Source organism: Rhinoraja longicauda, chromosome 23 (assembly GCF_053455715.1).
Source record: "Rhinoraja longicauda isolate Sanriku21f chromosome 23, sRhiLon1.1, whole genome shotgun sequence".
NCBI lineage: Eukaryota > Metazoa > Chordata > Chondrichthyes > Rajiformes > Arhynchobatidae > Rhinoraja > Rhinoraja longicauda.
This window is the reverse complement of record NC_135975.1, coordinates 27,048,716-27,068,314: the sequence shown is the minus strand read 5'-3', so window position 1 is coordinate 27,068,314 and position 19,599 is coordinate 27,048,716. Positions and strand designations below refer to the sequence as shown.

The following is a 19,599-nucleotide window of genomic DNA, read 5'->3' as shown; positions in this document are numbered from 1 at the left end:
ATGTTTTGTTAAAGCAGTGTAGAGCACAAAGTACTGGAGTAACTCAGTGGGTTAGGCAGCATCAGTGGAGGACGTGCATAGGCGACATATTAGGTCGGGTCCCTTCTTCTGTTAAATCAGTGCACGGTTATAAAGGGAGGTATGTGTAGGAAAGTGCTGCACCAACCACCCACGTGTAGAGTTGTGCACCCACGTACACAGTGAGAGTGAGGGGGTGTGCAGGAAGGAACTGCAAATGCTGGTTTAAACCAAAGATAGACACAAAAAGCTGGTGTAATTCAGCAGGACAGGCAGCATCTCATGCACTGACACTCCCTACATCTCCTTTGTTCAAGGAGATGGGAACGAGCTGCATGATAATTCAGGCTTCGCTTTGACATTCAGAACATCGTAGGCATTGAAAACGGAAGGAGTAACGACATTGTAAACTGCAGCCAACGCCCTGAACTTGTAGAACCTTCAAATCCCCTACGAAATTAGTGTTTTTTTTAACCAATTACCTAAGGGTTCATAGCTGGTTAGCATAAGCTAAAAGGTTCAGGAGAAAATGATGTGCACAAAATAAATTCCTAAATGAAGTACATATATATCCCCATACATATCTTTCAAATTTTCCTTTGCTTTCTCAATCACTGAAGTAATTAAATAAGTAAGAGGGTTAAAGTTATGCTCCAGTGAGACCAAAGAATTGACTCAGTGGTGTCGGCTTTCACTAAGATTTAAAGCAAATAAATTAAGATATTGGTTGTACAATTTCATGACATAATTTAGAACGTAGAACAGCACAGGAACGGGTCCTTCAGCCCGTAATATCCATGCTGAACATGATGTCAAGTTAAACTAATCTCCCCTGCCTGCACATGATCCATATTCTTCCATTCCCTGTATATCCTTGTGCCTATCTAAAAGCCTCTTAAACACCACTATTGTATCTGCCTCCATCACCACCCCCAGCAGCACATTCCAGGCACCCACCACCCTCTGTCTAAAAACCTTGCCTTTCAGATCTCCTTTAAGCTTTGCCCCTCTCTCCTTAAAGCCATAAAACCTCAAAAGGATTCAGAATATATTTCTGTATAATGGTTCTTCTAGGGCATTATTGGAATTTATAAAAAAAACGTAAAAGTTGACCCAATTTTAGTGCATTTCTGTTATTAATTCACTCTCTCTGATTTTCTTCAGTCATATTACCCTTGGACTTATGCACTTTCAAATAATAAGACATTGAAATTAAACCAGAATTCAGATAAAGCACTACAGGAAGGAAGATGAGTTTCTTGACACTATTCATTTGGGGAACACTTAGAATGTTTTATTTCTGTATGGTAGGTATAAATAGTGCAGTCACTTGGAATAGACATTTGATCATCAATACTAGGCTGTTAATAAATCTTTGAAGTTACAGGAAGTACTGACATTTGACGTTTTGTACAGCAATGGGGCTAAAGGTGCATTCTTTTCCATAGACAACACAACCAAGTCTTGTATGTTAAACAGAAGGACATTGAATATAACAAGAGGTGCCATAAATTCACACGGTGTTTCTTTTTAATGCAGACCTCAAAGGTTTTATGATCAAGAGCAACTCACATTCCAAGTGATATTTTATTACATTTTACAAACCAGGAAAACAACTGCAAGCAGGTAATGCATACAAAATAGAGAACTTGCAACTTTTGTACTAAAATAAAGAATTTCAGTTTCTCAGACACTGAAAAAATAAATTACAATTTGAATAAAAGCTATTTACATACCTTGTTTTATTATATTTGCTACTGAAACAACTTGGCTGTCCTTTCAGATCATTTGTCAGAGATCAGATCTTTCTTTTCACCATTTCACTTATCAAGAGGATAACAAGTATTTGATATTTTTTCATTTTGGAAAATCAAGAAAGTGAATTAAGGGAGTTTTGTGTCCAAAGAGTGTTTTGTTTCTGCACATTATAGAACGTTTATGCTTAGAGACAATGTACGGATCCTTCAAAACACAGGCTGAATAGACCAGTGATTGCAAGGTGCCAGCTTGAACATGCTCCATCCTAACCTTTGGTGACTTCCAATAAAAGACACTGTAGAATTATTGGAAAATGGCCATAAGATGCACTCATTAACATGCACTCACTGTTTTAATAACCTTGTGCTGGGACGTAGCCAAATATGCTTTCTCTGAAATGTATTGTGTGGGTGCATCATTGCATTTGTTGATAGCTGTATCTTTACAAAGGTGACAATTAAAAAATTGAAATTGATATTCAATTGAGATCTTAAATGATTGACATTGCAACATTTTGCCTGAAGCTTTAAGGTAAATTTCATAATCATTTGGGCGGCACGGTGGCGCAGCGGTAGAGTTGCTGCTTTACAGTGAATGCAGCGCCGGAGACTCAGGTTCGATCCTGACTACGGGTGCTGCACTGTAAGGAGTTTGTACGTTCTCCCCGTGACCTGCGTGGGTTTTCTCCGAGATCTTCGGTTTCCTCCCACACTCCAAAGACGTACAGGTATGTAGGTTAATTGGCTGGGTAAATGTAAAAATTGTCCCTAGTGGGTGTAGGATAGTGTTAATGTACGGGGATCGCTGGGCGGCACGGACTTGGAGGGCCGAAAAGGCCTGTTTCCGGCTGTATATATATGATATGATATGATTTATCTCCAAGCGTGTGAATCACTTGCGTCTTTCATGATGTACGGATGGATGTTAGCTAGCTACTGTTATCAGTATTATAATCCAGTACAAGGGAATTTCTAGGTAAAATAGTATCTTTCTGGTATCAGATCTAAGCCCTCTTGTGAAAATGGAATGCCCTCACACATGCTATGAATCAACATGGTAAAAATTGGTGAATGACCAATACTTGCAATTTATTAATAGAGAAGTATATGGCACGCCAATACCTTATAAATTCAAGTTGGAAATCTCACTGATGAGAAACAACATGGAGAGTATTGTGTTGTAACACACAACTGCATCCTTAAAGATTACTCAATCTTACAGAGTTTAGATGACCTTCTCAACTTCCTTGTAGTTTCCAATGGCATCTGACGTTTATGTAGTACATCCCATGACATTTGTTATACTTTAGTTTAGTTTAGAGATACAGCATGGAAACAGGTCGCTTTGGAAAATTAGTTCCACTTATTTTGGTGTAAAATCTGATTGATGTACTCAGAAATGAACGTTGGGTGTGGATGGCTGGTTGGCTTACCATTGGAGGTAAAGGAAAATGAATGGTGATTTATGGGATTAAATAATTTATCATATTATCCATTGGGTAAAACTAAGGGAATACTGCTCTCTGGTGGCCTTCTTGATTTTGATCATTAACAGCAACAAGATAAAACAAATGGAGATGACATCTGAATTAGTTGGCTCTGAACTGTCTCCTTAATCATTCCTTTACTGTGGAATATTGAATGCTTTGCTTTCAGTTTGATATTCGTTGTTCTTCCAAACCAATTGTGGTCAGTGCGTTCTGTCATCAGTTAATGTAACTATGAAGTGGATTATAGGGGGTCGTTGAAGTCTTTGTGGAGTGATCTCTGCTCAGTAACTCTTCAGAATTAATGATATGAAATCAGAACCGGTTGGCATTGGGATTAGGTGTTCCTATCTTACTTAAACATTAGTGCTGCGTAAGGCTCCTACATTTTGGTGGTAAGTTGCATGGTTTTGCCATCCCATCAGTCCTTTTGATTGATTGAAAAATACACCATAGAAACAGGCCCTTTGGCAGATCAAGTCAACGTCGACCATCGAAGACCCATTCACACTAGTTCTATCTTATTCAACTTTCACATCCATTCACCTACATACAAGGGGAAATTAAAAAAGGCCGATTATCCTACAAACCCGCTTGTCTTTGGGATAGGTTAGAAGAGTTGTAGATTATGAAGCCAGAGAATGATCAATGACCCTGGGTTTTAGCATCAGTCAAAAAAAATCTGATTCAAGCTTCAGATCTAACAAATGCTTTTACTCATTCGTCTGTTTAAATTATTATTTAATTCTGCAGTTGAGATAGAGTGAAATCAATGAGAAGCTTTGCCTTGATAACTAAGGGTGTGAAGTGTTACAGGGAGAAGGTAGGAGAATGGGGTTGAGAAGGAAAAATTGTTCAGCCATGATCAAATGGCAGAGTACACTCAATGGGCTGAATGGCCTATTTCTGCTGCTGTGCCTTATGGATACTATCAGTGAGGAGTGGCATGTTCACCCTGTGATCCCTGTGTGCTCTGCTCTCCTCCCACATTCCAAAGTGGACGGGTGTACATTGATTAGGTGCTAGAACCTGCCCCTAATTGTGTAGGTGGGTTGGAGAATTAGCAGAGTGGGGAGCGGGGGCAGCTGATGGGAATGTGGAAGGAGTTATTTACCAGGATGTTGCCAAGACTCAAAGGCCTGAGCGATAGTGAGAGGCTGGACAAGCTAAGACTGTATTCCTTGGAGCACAGGAGAATGAGGGGTGATCTTATAGTGGTGTATAAGATCATTAATAGATTTAGTAAATGCAGAGTCTTTTACCCAGTGTAGTGGAATCAAGAACCAGAGAACATATTGTTAAGGTGAGATAGAAAAGATTTAATAAGAACCTGAGGGGCACCATTTTAACACCAAGCGTGATAGGTATATGGACAGGTATGTGGAAAGGAAAGGTTTAGAGAGACAAAATGCATGCAGGTGGGACGAGTGTAGATGGGGCATGTTGGTCGGCATGGACTAGTTGGGTTGAAGGGCCTGTTTCAGTGTTGTTGAATGGCTCTATGATTCTATGCGTAGCATTAGTGTCAACGTGTGCTTGTGACTCTCATGGACACAATGGGCTGAAGGGTCTGTTTCGGTTCTGAGTGACACTATGGCGTGCTGTGGACTTGTCAGAAAGACATAGGCGACACAGTGGCGCAATGGTAGAGTTGCTGCCTTATAGTGCCAGAGACCCGGGTTGGATCCTAACTATGGGTGCTCTCTGTCTGGAGATAGTAGGTTCTCCCTGTGACTGCATCGGTTTTCTCGGGGAGCTCCGGTTTCCTCCCACACTCCAAGGACGTGCAGGTTTGTAGGTTAATTGCCTTTGGTAAAAATTGCAAATTGTCCCTAGTGTGTAGGATAGCGCTAGTGTATGAGGATCGCTGGTCAGCGCGGACTCGATGGGCCGAAGGGCCTGTTTCTGTGCTGCATCTCTGAACATGAGGGGGATATAAAATTATCTTGTGATGCTGCAGATGGAGCAGTAGTAAATAAAATGAATGGCCTGAGTCACGTTGCAGCTGCCATATGACATTCTGGCACAAGGGATGAGAAAGTGGGATAACATAGAACCGGTGTGAACGGTTGATCGATAGTCGGCGCGGACTCGGTGGGCCGAAGAGCCCGTTTCCTTGCTGTATCTCAAAACTACATGTTATCAGATGGAAGAGATTACAAATAGTCAGGCACCGGCATTCCTACCAACTGGCAGGAACGTTTCATCGTGAAGTGGCATCCAGTATGTTTCAGTCATCATACACAATGCACAAGCAGATGATCGACATGCCTCAGAAACATCTGCAGGGAGTCATTTATCAGTCCATTTAACGTGTTAAGTGTCTGGAAAGGGTATTAGTGTCAAGCAGCAAGGAAACAGGCCCTTTGGCCCAACTCGTAAACACTAAGGATTTGGTTGGGCTTTATGTAACTAATACTGGACTTCTGTGCATCTTGTGGCAATTTGGGGAAAACAGAAACAAAACAAGAATGATTGTGTTTTATTCCTGATTTAATGCATAAAAATGCTTGTCTACAAATATTACTTCAAGCTTGCCATCTTGGTACAATGTCCCAGTTCCTGTCCTCCCAGTGGCTTCTCACCCTGTAGCTATGTTTCACCCAAACCTCTCACGACTGAGATTGTGAGCAGCTAATTCAATGCAGAGCAAACAGGGAAACTATCTAGCCCAAATAATGAAACTCCATCCCGAGAGATTCTTCAAACCCGCACCAGTCACATCATGCTTCATGTTGATGCTTTGGATTAAGGATTAGGTATTAAATCCGGAAGCAGAATACTCTGGTGAATTGTGATACAGTGTGCATTGACCTCCCCATGTTGCTTTGAGAGTAAACCCCTTCATGTGCGCTGGAGATGGACACTGTTGGGTTACACTAACGTGACTGATGGATATCCTCTGTGTTTGCAGTGCCTGATCCGCAGCTTGGCTGGGACTGCATGTTCAAGTGAGAAACCTCGTTTGTGGAAAGGTGGAACACCTGGATCGGGCACCGCTCATGAGACCCAGAGTGTGCTGGCTAGACTTTGAAAATAGCGCCAAAACCTGGCGCTCTTGCATGAGGACGCAGTGGACTATTTCTGTGCACTTTGCTAATCGGGGGGGGGGGGGGGGGTTGTGTTTAGGTATGGGCAATGCTCGACTGCAGTGTATGTAAGAAAATAATTTTCACTTTGCATTTGCACATGTGACAAATAAAAGCACCATCGTTATAGCTGGGGTTTCACTTAGTTTCTGGGTGAGGTTGACCCACCTCTGGTCAAGGTACTCATGTCCTGAATCAGTTTAAAGACCCTCTCGACAACACGCAGGGGGAATTAGATGTGCCCCATCTTAGATTAAAAGATTGTGTTTCTGTTTGAGATTTTTGAACATATAACTTCCAGCTGCCAGATTATGTATGCTACACTGGCTGGCCGGCCAAACTTCAGGATTGCAACTCATTTGTTGGTCCAATGGTAGAAGTGAAAAGACCCAGCATTTCGCTTCTGGCGCCTGGCTGGTGGCAGGAGGAGCCTATCTATCTTCAATTTCGTTTAGTTTAGATATACAGCGCGCAAACACGCCCTTCGGCCCACCGACTCCGTGCCGAACAAGGACCACCAGTTTCTGCACAATCCTCATACATCAGATCATAAAGCGTTCAGATACATGGCTCCTCACGGCAGGTCCCGGTCCACAGTGAGGGGTGTGTGGACAGCAACTCGAGGCAGACCAGACCAGAAATTCAGGAGCAAGTGGTCAGAGTCCAGCGAAGGTTTGGGTTAAAAGGGTCCGAACATAGAAATTGGTTGCAAGGAAAGTCTGATTGTCTTATAACTGCAAACGGTACAGTGGTGAAGGAGAGCTTTGCAAGTGGGCGATGTGCACAGAGATTGGTCGTGGAGGGGAGAGAGGCAGAGGAATGGCAGCGGATTAGCCAGTGTTAAGTGCGCTGGGGCACAGCGCGGTATAAACCCCTAGGACACTGGGCAGCGCGGTGTACACGGATGGTGGGGCCCGCATCCCACCCCACCCCACCCCACCTCACCCCACTGGGGCCGGGCTCACTCGCACCCACTGTTTACCAACCACCGAGACGGGCTGAAGAGGGAATGGGTGGGAGGAAGAGAGAATGGGTGGGAGGGGGAGAGAATGGGTGGGAGGGGGAGAGAATGGGTGGGAAGGGAGAGAGAATGTGTGGGAGGGAGAGAGAATGGGTGGGTGGGAGAATGGGTGGGTGGGAGAATGGGTGGGTGGGTGGGAGGGAGGGAGAGAGAATGTGTGGGAGGTGGAGAGAATGGGAGGGGAAGAATGGGTGGGGAAGAGAATTGTTGGGAGGGAGAATAGGAAGGAGCGAGGTGCGAACGTGGGAGGAGAGAGAAGGAGGGAGGGAGAGAGAGAGGGAGGGAGAGAGAGAGAGGGAGGGAGGGAGGGTGAGAGAGGGAGGGAGGGAGGGTGAGAGAGGGAGGGAGGGTGAGAGAGAGTGAAGGAGAATGGATGGGAGTGAGGGGCGGCAGCGATGGTCCAGGACCAGGTACCAACGCCAGAAGCGAGACCCGACTGAGAAATGAGTAGGGAAGGAACTGCAGGTGCTGGTGGTTTACACCGAAAAACAGACACAAAAACGCTGGAGTAACTCAGCGGGACGGGCAGCATCTGTGGAGAGGAGGAATGTGCAGCATCTGTGGAGAGGAGGTATGTGCAGCATCTGTGGAGAGGAGGAATGTGCGACCTTTTGGGGGTCGAGACCCTTCCTTCTTCAGACTTGAGAAACGTTGAGTTAGTTGAGCGGGCGAGTTGGAAGAAGCTTTCTTTCTGTGTGTGTTGACGTTTTGTTTAATAAATTAAAATCGTGAACTATACTCTAATTATGAACATTCATACGCTGCATGCAGAGTCATATAATTTAAAGTAATAATTTATGTATTTACAGTGTGGGTGAGGGGTGTGGGGACTCAGGACTTGCCCAGTTTCCTGGACAAGGCACATAGACATGATGTGTCTATCCGGATCCAGCGCCAGCCCACATACTTGTTGTTCTCCTTGCTGAGTGCCCGCACGTAGGTCTGGCTGGTCTTGCACTGTGAGTTCCAGTGTTTGTCGTCGATGCCCCTGCACCCGTTCTTGCCGGGCTTGGACTCCTTGCAGCGGGTCTCGTAGAAGTACTGCTTGATGGCGGAGTTGCCCGTCTTGATCTCCCCCAGCACCATGACCTGCTTGCCCCTGATGTCGGTGGCGGCCGCCTTGTCGGTCACCCAGCGGCTCTCGCTGTCGCACACAGAGTATTCCCCGCGGTGTCCACGACGCTCAGCGTGCCGCTTGGGCCGGCCCGTCCTGTTCATCTGCTCGGGGCCGCCGCTGAACTCCTCCAGGGCGTACAAGGGGGGCGGCTGTAGAGGTGGTCTCTCGCTCAGCAACACCCGGGGCGAGTGGTAGCGGCGCCTCTGCCTCAGCAGCTCCGCCACCGCCGGCTCTCCCACCCCCACACCACCACCACCACCACCGGGCTGCCCCCTCGCCTCGCCCTCCGCACGCTGCTCCCTCTCCTCGCCCTCGCCCTCCTTGGCCACACGCCCCTTCAGCAGGTCCGCCTGCAGGATCTTGATGATCAGCGAGCTGACAGAGTCGTCGGACGACGAGCTCCCCTTGTCCACGGCCGCCGCCTGAACGCCTCCGAGACACGTGAGCAGCAGGCCGTAAAACAGGACCGACATCACTTTGTTCACCTGTAAAAACTAACGAGAAACAACGGTCAGTGGCAGGGATCCGCGCACGACGCCCCTCCCCTCCATCCCTGCCCCACCCAGCCCCTCCCCTCCATCCTTGCCCCACCCTGCTCCTCCCTGCCCCACCCAGCCCCTCCCTGCCCCACCCAGCCCCTCCCCTCCATCCTTGCCCCACCCTGCCCCACCCCTCCATCCTTGCCCCACCCTGCTCCTCCCTGCCCCTCCCTGCCCCACCCAGCCCCTCCCTGCCCCACCCAGCCCCTCCCTGCCCCACCCAGCCACCACCTTCAAAGACCCGCACACCAACAAAGTGCTGGAGTATAAGAAGATAACTGCAGATGCTGGTACAAATCGAAGGTCTTTATTCACAAAATGCTGGAGTAACTCAGCAGGTCAGGCAGCATCTCGGGTGAGAAGGAATGGGTGACGTTTCGGGTCGAGACCCTTCTTCAGACTGAAGAAGGGTCTCGACCCGAAACGTCACCCATTCCTTCTCTCCCAAGATGCTGCCTGACCTGCTGAGTTACTCCAGCATTTTGTGAATAAATCGAAAAGTGCTGGAGTAACTCAGCATCTCTGGAGAACATGGACAGGGGAAGTTTCGGCTCGGGACCTTCTTCAGAATCCTCCTAAAGACCCACACCAGGCTCTCATCCCACTCCTGGCATTGATGATACAAAAGCGAGTGGTTTTGCAGATAGTGAAGTTGGTTGTGAAAGATTGCAGCAGGATCTGGATCCATCGGCCAGGTGGGCGGAGGAATGGTTGATGGAATTTAATACAGAGAAGTGCGAGGTGTTGGATTTTAAGGCATCGAACAAGGGCAGGACCTACACAGTATATGGTAGGCCTCTGGGTAGTGTTGTAGAGCAGAGGGATCTAGGAGTACATGTGCATGGTTCCTTGAAGGTCGAGTCGCAGGTAGATAAGGTTTTTGGCACTTTGGCCTTCATCAGTATTGAGTATAGAAGTTGGGAGGTCATGTTGCAATTGTATAAGATGTTGGTGAGACCGCATCTAGAATTTTGTGTTCAGTTCTGGGCACCATGTATTAGGAAAGATATTGTCAAGCTTGAAAGGGTTCAGAAAAGATTTACGAGGATGATGCCAGGAGTAGAGGGTGTGAGCTATAGGGAGCGGTTGAGTAGGCTGGGTCTCTATTCCATTGAGCACAGGAGGATGAGCAGTGATCTTTTTGAGGTGTACAAAATCATGAGAGGAATAGAGTGGGTAGATGCACAGAGTCTCTTGTCCACAGAAGGGGAATCGAGGACCAGAGGACATAGGTTCAAGGTGAAGGGGAAAAGAGGGGTAACGTTTTCACACAAAGGGTGGTGGGTGTATGGAACAAGCTGCCAGAGGAGGTAGTTGAGGCTGGGACTATCCCATCGTTTAAGAAACAGTTAGACAGAAACATGGATAGGACAGATTTGGAGGGATATGGACCAAGCGCAGGCAAGTGGGACTAGTGTAGCTGGGACATTGTTGGGCAGTGTTGGCAAGTTGGGCCGAAGGGCCCGTTTCCACACTGTATCACTCTATGACTATGGAAGAAGGTACAGGAGCCTCAAAAAACGTGACCATCAGGTTCACGAACTGCTTCTTCCCAGCAACTATCAGGCTCTCCAACAATGCACAACGCAAACCTCACGAACCTCAGTTCGAGACCTTTCTTGGGTCAGACTGATCAGAAGGCTTCTGACTCTTAACTTCACTCATCCATGTTCTCCAGACTTGCTAAACCAGCATTTGCAGTTTCTCGTTTCCACATGTAGACTGTCTCTGGATGTACTGAGGACATTGGGGTTTTTTGCACTAGTATTGGACTTTTTTTAGTTTGCTATGTTATCTATGAGTATCGTGTTTACAGGCCTGTTATGCTGCTGCATGTAAGGATTGATTGCTTCCTTGTCGGTACCTATGGGAATGAAACACTCTCCTGCTCACACTTGGTGCACACCTGTCTGACCCGTGCCACCTACCTTTTCTCCAGTTCCACTCTGCTCACCCTAGCCCCAGTATTCCATCCACAATGGCTGGACTACTGTGGATCCTCTTCAGAACCCTAAATGCTACACTTCTAAATGAAAATCCACCACTAAATCACTATTCCTTACGGGCATCTGTTATGAGAGAGAGCGTGGGAGGAGGATTAGCAAATCTGGGATTATCCTCCCATGTTCAGGGATCACACTGCCTAACCAAACTGTACAGATGTTTCCACTTCTTAAACACAGCAGTGTCTACTATTACCAGAGATGGGGAAATGATTGTTTCACAGGTGGTTAGAGGTCAAAGGGCATATCATGAAATCTCCGTGGCCATATCCAGAGACATCCGGTTCATTACACAACACAGTTACCAAACACTAAAGACAAGTCCCGCCCCCTCCCCAGACTTCAGCTTGAAGAAGGGTCTCGACCCGAAACGTCACCCATTCCTTCTCTCCAGAGATGCTGCCTGACCTGCTGAGTTACTCCAGCATTTTGTATCTACCTTCGATTTAAACCAGCACCTGCAGGTTTTTTTTCCTGTGGTCTATCACAGCACGGTTTGGGAACAGCTCCATCCAAGACCACAAGTAATTGCAGAGAATAGGTAGGAATGTTTGGGAAAATGGGTCTAGCTTAGATGCGGTATCTGGGTCAGCATGCATGAGTTGGGCCGAAGGGCCTGTTTCCATGCCGTGTGACTCAATTACTGTAATAAATATCAGCGCCTGTGTGTATAATATGCATCTGCTCCTCCCAAATTGTTCAGATTAAATTCATGTGCGTGCCCCTGCAAAACTGCCTTTTTCAAACAATATAGACGTGAGACCAGTCAAGTCTCGGCACCATTTATTTTGAGAGGGAAGCTGTTCAGTGTGGATTGGTGTGGTAGCAGCTCTATCAAGCCCATTTAAAAACATGTTGATCATCCAATAACGTTAACAAAGATAAGCTGAACCATCCTGCAAACTGCTGCAAACACAAAGTGAAAACATACTTATTTATTCTTCACGCAAGTTCCCTTGGCTCACTCTACCTCTTCCCCTGCTATGCAACTTCAAACATTACCTCAATTTATCAGTACTGAAGTAAAGTCATCAATCTGAAATGTTAACTCTCTCTCTCACTCTCTCTCCAAGATGCTGCCTGACCTACTGGGTATTTCCAGCAACCTTTCTTTATACACACAATCCATGCTTCCTGAACTTTCACACAGACTGAATCCCTCCTGATTCCCAATAAAGACTGAACCAGCATGGGATATCACAGAGAATTGAAGCAGAAATTGCAGGAAAAACTCAGCAGGTCAGGCAGCATCCGCGGGAGGAAAAACAGCTAATGTTTCAGTTTGATATCTCGCTGTCAGAACCTTCATTGAAAATTCAGGTAAAGGGTCTGTAATCTAAATTATTTTTTTATGTTTTTCCCTCTCCACAGCTACCTGGCATATATATTTGAATATTTTTCTGTTTTTATTTCCGATTTCTGGCATCTGCAGCCCCTTGATTTTCAGTATTATTGTGAATGTCGTGATTTTGTACAACTGGATAATTTGCAGATTATTTGCATGAGATTTGTTTCAGGAACAACCCGTAGATGGACAACAGTTCTGGATTAATGTTAGTCCTGTGAGACTTGAACATCCAACATACCTTGAAAGGAGTTTCAGATGCCCAGAGTATTCTCACTGAGCCCTTATATATCTACATTCATGTATGAGCAAGTGCCTCTGATATAGGCATGACATGTAGTTTCGTTTACTTTATTTGTCCTGTGTACTGTGATACAGTGAAAATCTTTTTGTTGCGTGCAATCCAGTCAGTGGAAAGATTATACATGATTACAATCAAGCTGCCCACAGTGTAGAGATACAGGATAAAGGGAATAACGTTTAGTGACAGATAAAGTTCAGAAATATCCAATTAAGGAGAGACCGAGGGTCCCCAATGAGGTAGATGGGAGATCAGGACCACTATCTAGTTGCTGACAGGACGGTTCAGTTGCCTGATAAATGCTGTCAAGAAACTGTCCCTGAATCTGGAGGTGTGCCTTTTCACACTTCTGTACCTCTTGCCTGATGGGAGAGGGGAGAAGAGGGAGTGACTGGTGTGAGATGTCCTTGATTATGCCACTGGCCTTGCCGAGGCAGCACGAAATGTAGATGGAGTCAATGAAAGGGAGGTTGGTTTGTGTGATGGTCTGGGCTGCGTCCACAAATCTGAAATTTCTCACGGTCTTGGGCTGAGCTGTTCCAAACAATGCTGGACGCAACCCAAATTCACAGGGTCACCAGGTTACAGTATTCCTCCAGACTAAACACAATTTGTGCACTTTCCTTTCCTCCTTCAACAAGCAATGGCCCACTGAGTGTTACAAAAGCATTTCTTTAGAACAGGTTATCATATATGCAATTAATATGCCACAGTGCAGTAAGTTTCTTGGAAAGGCACAGTTCAGTAAGTTTCTTGGAAAGGCACAGTTCTTTATGCTATCATCCATCTACAAATCCTACCAGGATCAAAATTTTAAGACACAATACCTCCGAATAAAAGATGATGTATACAAGTTCACAGAAGTGTTTTGTTCTGGTGATTTATAACAATGGATGAGCATTAATATCTCATAACCACCCATCAGTGAGGTAATAAAGTGGAGATTAATTTCAAGGATGTTGATTGCAAATCAAATATTGTTCAGAACAAGAGGGAAACCCCACTGATCTTCATTCAAACTATCTCAGGAATCTTTACATTTACCCAAGAGCTTGGTTTAATTCCTTGTTTGAAACAAAGTAACGCTGATTCTGCATTGATGTGCGAGACGAGAGAATTTGCTCAGGTCCATGAACTCTGCATCCACATCGATCTGATGCAGAGACCAATGTTATCACGTGGATGTAAACACGAAAGGAATTCTGTGAAGACAGCTTTATAGAAATGCATCTACATAATGATCAATACGAGGAAAACATTTCTATTTTAGGACACACAAAATCTCAATCGTTTTATGATGTTCTACGAGAACTGATGGCAATTCTTCTCAGCCACCTGAAAGGCTTTGCACACTTGTTTTAGGGATTTGTTCATCTGTGCGCATTTCTCCTTCTAGATCAATCAGCGGGAAGAGGCATGTAAACCAACTGGACACAAAAAGCTGGAGTAACTCAGCGGGACAGGCAGCATCTCTGGAGAGAAGGAATGGGTGATGTTTCGGGTCACTTGCCCCACACTCAAATGATTCGGGCTCACCGTATATTTATGTGTGCACGTTTCATGTCTCCCTATACAAACGTTTATATTCTGTGACTACTAAGTTTGCCGTGTGAGCTTCTCGCCATCCACAAAATCCTGCTTGAAACTTGTCTGTTTGAGTAGGCAAGATAGACTCAAAATGCTGGAGTAACTCAGCAGGTCAGGCAGCATCTCTGGAGAAAAGGAACAGGTGATGTTTCGGGTCGGAACCCTCCCTGAGGCCTTCCTTAAACCCTGTGGTCAGACCATCACCTAATGGCCAGTTTGGGCACCATCCTAGCTCCTCTAAATCAGGAGCACTGATTTTTAGATTTAGAGATACAGCGCGGAAACAGGCCCTTCGGCCCACCGAGCCCAGCGATCCCCGCACATTAACACTATCCTACACACACTAAGGACAATTTTTACACATTACCCAGTCAATTAACCTACAAACCTGTACGTCTTTGGAGTGTGGGAGGAAACCGAAGATCTCGGAGAAAACCCACGCAGGTCACGGGGAGAACGTACAAACTCCGTACAGACGGCGCCCGTAGTCAGGATCGAACCTGAGTCTCCGCCGCTGTATTCGCTGTAAGGCAGCAACTCTACCGCTGCGCCACCGTGTTGGAAGACTTTCTATGTCAATGCCACCACAAAAATATGTTCCCGGTTTTATCTGTTATTGTTGATTGGTATGACGTCAACACCATGTGCAACGGTACACAACACATCCCTAACCAGTTTGAAGAAGGGTCTCGACCCAAAATGTCACCCAGAGATGCTGAGTTACTCCCAGCTTTTTGTGTCTATCTTTGGTACACAACACAATATCAGAACAACACAAGGTGTTGAGGCCAAACCAGTCAACAAGAACAGATAACAATGGTTTTGTGGTGGCCATGACAAACTATATCTTCCAACCAGCAAAAATAGTGTGTTGAGTTACCCCTGCACTTTGTGAATTTTTTTTCCCCCAGTGATTCAGAACTGGTTGTCACAGTCAGAACATTCAGCATGAGATCGATCACCTTAAATAGAAACATAGAAAATAGTGCAGGGGTAGGCCATTCCACCCTTCGAGCCGGAACCGCCATTCGTTATGATCATGGTTGATCATCCAGAATCAGTACCCTGTTCCTGCTTTCTCCCCATATCCCTTGATTCCATTAGCCCAAAGAGCAATATATAACTCTCTCTTGATTGCACAATCAAGAAGGGTCTCGACCCGAAATGTCACCTATTTTGTTTCTCCAGAGATGTTGCCTGACCCACTGAGTTACTCCAGCATTTTGTGTCTGTCTTCAAGAAGGATTGTGTTGGTGCAAACATTCTCAGCACCCAATTCCCTGATTTAAACCTCTGCTGACAAAGCCCAGTGGCGGTAGCACCTGGCTAACTACGGGGCTTGCAGGACACATTGAGTGCTTAATTAATTGATTAATTGCTGATCGGTAGATACTTTATTGTCACTGGTTTGTTTTGCATACAACACACAAGTATGCAAAGAGTCGCCACGTATAGAACGGCAACAAAGTTACAAAAGTATCCAGAAGTAGTATAATAATAATTCATTTATTTTATATAGCGCCTTATCGCATGCTCAAAGCGCTTTACAAAAACAATTAACATAGAAACAAACAGACAAACTATCCTGACAGAAAAGCGGCGAATACACAACGCCAGCGTCCTCTCACGTCAGGGTCTGGCAGCAGACATTAAAAAGCACAAGACACACAGATATAATTTTTTACACAAAACAGCCATCACAGTGATTGCTCTAGGCATACCCTTACTGTGATGGAAGGCAAAGTCTTATCTCCTCCTCATTCTTCTCCCGTGGTGCCACGAGGTGATCGAGGCTCCCAACTTTTTGAAGCCCCCACCGGGCGATGGAAAGTCCCAGGGCCGAGCCGAGCAGGCCGATGAAAGTCCTGAGCCCCCACCGGGCGATGGAAAGTGCTGCGGCAGGGCCACGCAAGGCGGTGAGGGGCCTGCGAGCGGGTCGATCGTACCTCGCGCTTCGGGGCGGTCGAAGCTGCTACGGCTGGAGCTCCCAAAAGCCGGTCGCCAGCCAGGGACCTGCGAGCTCCCGATGTTGCGGTCTGCAGGGCCCACGGCCGAAGCCTCCGAGATGGTAAGTCCAGGCCCTGCGACCGGAGTCTTTGAGGTCGATCCCAGTTGGAGGCCGCCGACTCCACGATGTTAGGCCGTAGCGCGAACGGAGATACGACACGGTAAAGGTCGCATCTCCGTTGAGGAGGAGATTTGAAAAAAGGTTTCCCCCAACCCCCCCACCACCCCCCCACATACACAGAGTTAAAAATAAAACAAAACGTACATTTAACGACGACAATGACAAAAAAAACAACAAAAAAAACAGAGAGACTGCCGGTGAGCCGCAGCTGCAGAACACAGCCTCGCCCCTGGCTTGGTCCTGGTTGTCCTGATTGTTCCTCTTGTGCATGAACAGGTTGCCCACAGTAGCACACATCAGCACAAATGAATGTCTTGGCACAGCACCTAATTATATATTTCCTCTGACCTCGTGGCTAATAATATGTCAGTTATTTATAGCTCTCCCTTTCAGGGCAGCAATTCTGCCTCTTTCACATTGATCAAAGTGATTTTTTTATTAAGCTTTAAGGGTGAGAGAGAAAGCTCTCCTTGTGACCTCCTTAAAGGTTTTGTACACGTTACCAGAGCTGGAGGGCTTGAGTTATAAGGAGTGGTTAGGCAGGCTAGGGCTCTATTCCCTGTCGCGAAGGAGGCTGGGGTGGGGTGATCTAAGAGAGGTGCATAAAATCACGAGATGCATAGATAAGATGAATGATCCAAGTCTTTTCCCCAGCGTAGAGGAGTCCAGAACCAAGGGGCATAGGATGAAATTGAGAGGGGGAAGATTTAAAAGAGACCTGAGGGGGCAATTTCTGCACATAGAGGGTGATGCATAGAGGAACAACCTGCCAGAGGAAGCTGTAGAGATGAATACTATGGTGATATATAAAAGACATTTAAACAGTAATGGCTAAGAAATGTTTAACGCCGCCTGCCACTTTTGCAGCTGGAAGAGTCTGTGTACCACGTGTATATGGAGTGTGTGAGGTTGCAGCCCCTGTTCCAATATCTAAAGGGGCTGCTCCTTGCTTTTTGGCTGCACTTTTCACCCACTATCCTCATCTTTGGACACCCTGTGCGCAGGGGACAGGGTAGGGCTGAAGATGTCCTGGTTGGGTTGCTCCTGGGCCTGGCCAAACTGGCCATCCGCGACTCACGGTGCCAGGCGGAAGATGGCTCTGCCCTAGCCAGCTGCCTACCCCTTTTCCGGGGTTACATCCGTGCCCGGGTGGAGTTGGAGAGGGACAGCGCGCGTCCACGGGCACCCTGGGGGATTTCCGGGACCGCTGGGCACCGCGGGGGATTGGATGTATCCTGGATGGGGATTGTAATATAATTGCATAATAGTTTCAATTGGTATATTTGTTTGTATAATATTCTGGTGGTGGGTTCTGTTTTGGTTTTATTGTATTGTATATATTATTTTAATATTTGAATAAATATTTTTGATTTAAAAAATAATAAATAAATTTTAAAAAAAGAAATGATTAACGGGTTATGGACCAAACACAGGCAAATGGGAATAGCTCAGTTATAAAACCTGGTCAGGATGGACGAGTTGGGCCGAAGGGCCTGTTTCCCTGCTGTATAACTCTCAGAATAAATTCTAGGCACACCAAAGGAGAGGAATGTCATTTGTTTAGTTCCTTACCAGGATTTTGTTAGCACACTCGTGAACATCTCAGACATGTGACGAGGGTGGTTTGTTAATGCTTGTTATTTGAGGACACTTTAATGCGACATTGTGATCAGGAGCACCAAAAGAGAGTGGCGTTTGCAGGAAGATATTTCCACAACTGTTACAATCTTTTGAGGTAAAGTAGTTCCTCGGCACAGTAAGGCAGCTAACAGTGAGCAGACCTGTTGCCTCTCATGTCCAGCCAACTATGTTTTGTCCTGACCTCCCATACTGTTCCCAATGGTCACCTCCGGTTAATCCCAGTGCTCTGGTTTCCTCCCACATCCCTCAAAGTTGTGGCTTGGTAGGCTAATTGGCCACAGTAAATCGCCCCTTATGTGTGCAGATGAGTGGCGGGAGCTGATGGGAATGTGGGGGGAATAAGATGGAGTGGAGTGGGATTAGTGTAAATGTGAGTTTGAAAACAATACAGACCCGTTGGGCCAAAGGGCCTGTTTCCATGCTGTATCTCTCCGTGACTCTAACCCGGGTATTTCGTAACATCCCTGCTGGAACAGCCACAAGCAGTTACTGACAAACACTTGCATCAGAGTCACACGTGCACTGGTATTTTACACAAGGGACTGTATCCCGAAGTGATGCATAGAACTAGTAGAATGATAACATGGAACTAGAGTGAATGGCTGATCAATGATCGGCGTGGACTCGGTGGGCCGAAGGGCCTGTTTCCATGCTGTATCTTTTAAACAATCCATAGGCACATTGCAAAGTGCAAATGTTTAGTTTTGTATTAACTTCATAAGCCACTGAATAAAAACCCTGAACTATGCAAAATAATTATTAAAGATATACTCCAAAGACGTACAGGTATGTAGGTTAATTGACTGGGTAAATGTAAAAAAAATTGTCCCTAGTGTGTGTAGGATAGTGTTAGTGTGCGGGGATCACTGGGCGGTGCGGACTTAGTGGGCCGAAAAGGCCTGTTTCCGCGCTGTATCTGAAATATGAAAATATGAAAATACCCGGGTCTATAAGAACGTTTGCACAAGGAGCAATTTGCTGCAAATACATAAGCTCCTTCTGAACAAAAGCATTCAGCTCTGGATCTCCTTTGATTTGCATTCATTATTTATTTTAATGTTAAAATAATATCAAACCACACATTGCAAAATTAAGAGAAAAATAGATCGGATAAACGCACAGTCTCTTGCCCAGAGTAAAGGAAACGAGAACCAGAGGACAGGTTTTTCAGGTGAGGGGGAAAGATTAAATAGGAACCTGAATGATAACTTTTTTACACAAAGGGTGGTGAGTGTATGGAATGAGCTGCCAGATGAGGTAGTTGAGGCAGGTTCTATTGCGATGTTTAAGAAACATTTGGACAGGTACATGAGTAGGATAGGTTTAAAGGGATATGGGCCACATGCAGGCAGGCGGGACTAGTGTAGCTGGGACATGTTGGTCGGAGTGGGCATGTTGGGCCGAGGGGCCTGTTTGCACGCTATATGATTCTAAGTCACTATTAAGCACAGATCAAAGCGCACTTAATGCTCAAGATCAAAGATCTTTCAATCAACTCAAAACAAAAACCTCTGATTACCCCAATCGTCTGACGAGTTCTGGGTTCACGATCATCTTTCTGATAAA

General features: G+C 45.9%; 1 protein-coding gene across 5 annotated transcripts in view; it reads right to left on the bottom strand.

Annotated features, from left to right (window-relative positions):
• Positions 1-8,203: 8,203 nt before the first annotated feature.
• The window catches only part of LOC144605112 (neurotrophin-3-like), a 40,383-nt gene continuing 28,987 nt past the window's right edge, over positions 8,204-19,599 (bottom strand). For 3 of the 5 annotated variants that reach the window (XM_078420175.1, XM_078420171.1, XM_078420174.1), the window contains exon 2: positions 8,204-8,983. In XM_078420175.1, coding sequence (XP_078276301.1) covers positions 8,204-8,983 — 780 coding nt within the window. Of the gene's footprint in view, positions 8,984-15,196; positions 15,215-19,599 lie in introns of those variants that run through there. The other 2 variants (XM_078420173.1, XM_078420172.1) reach the window with 2 other exon arrangements.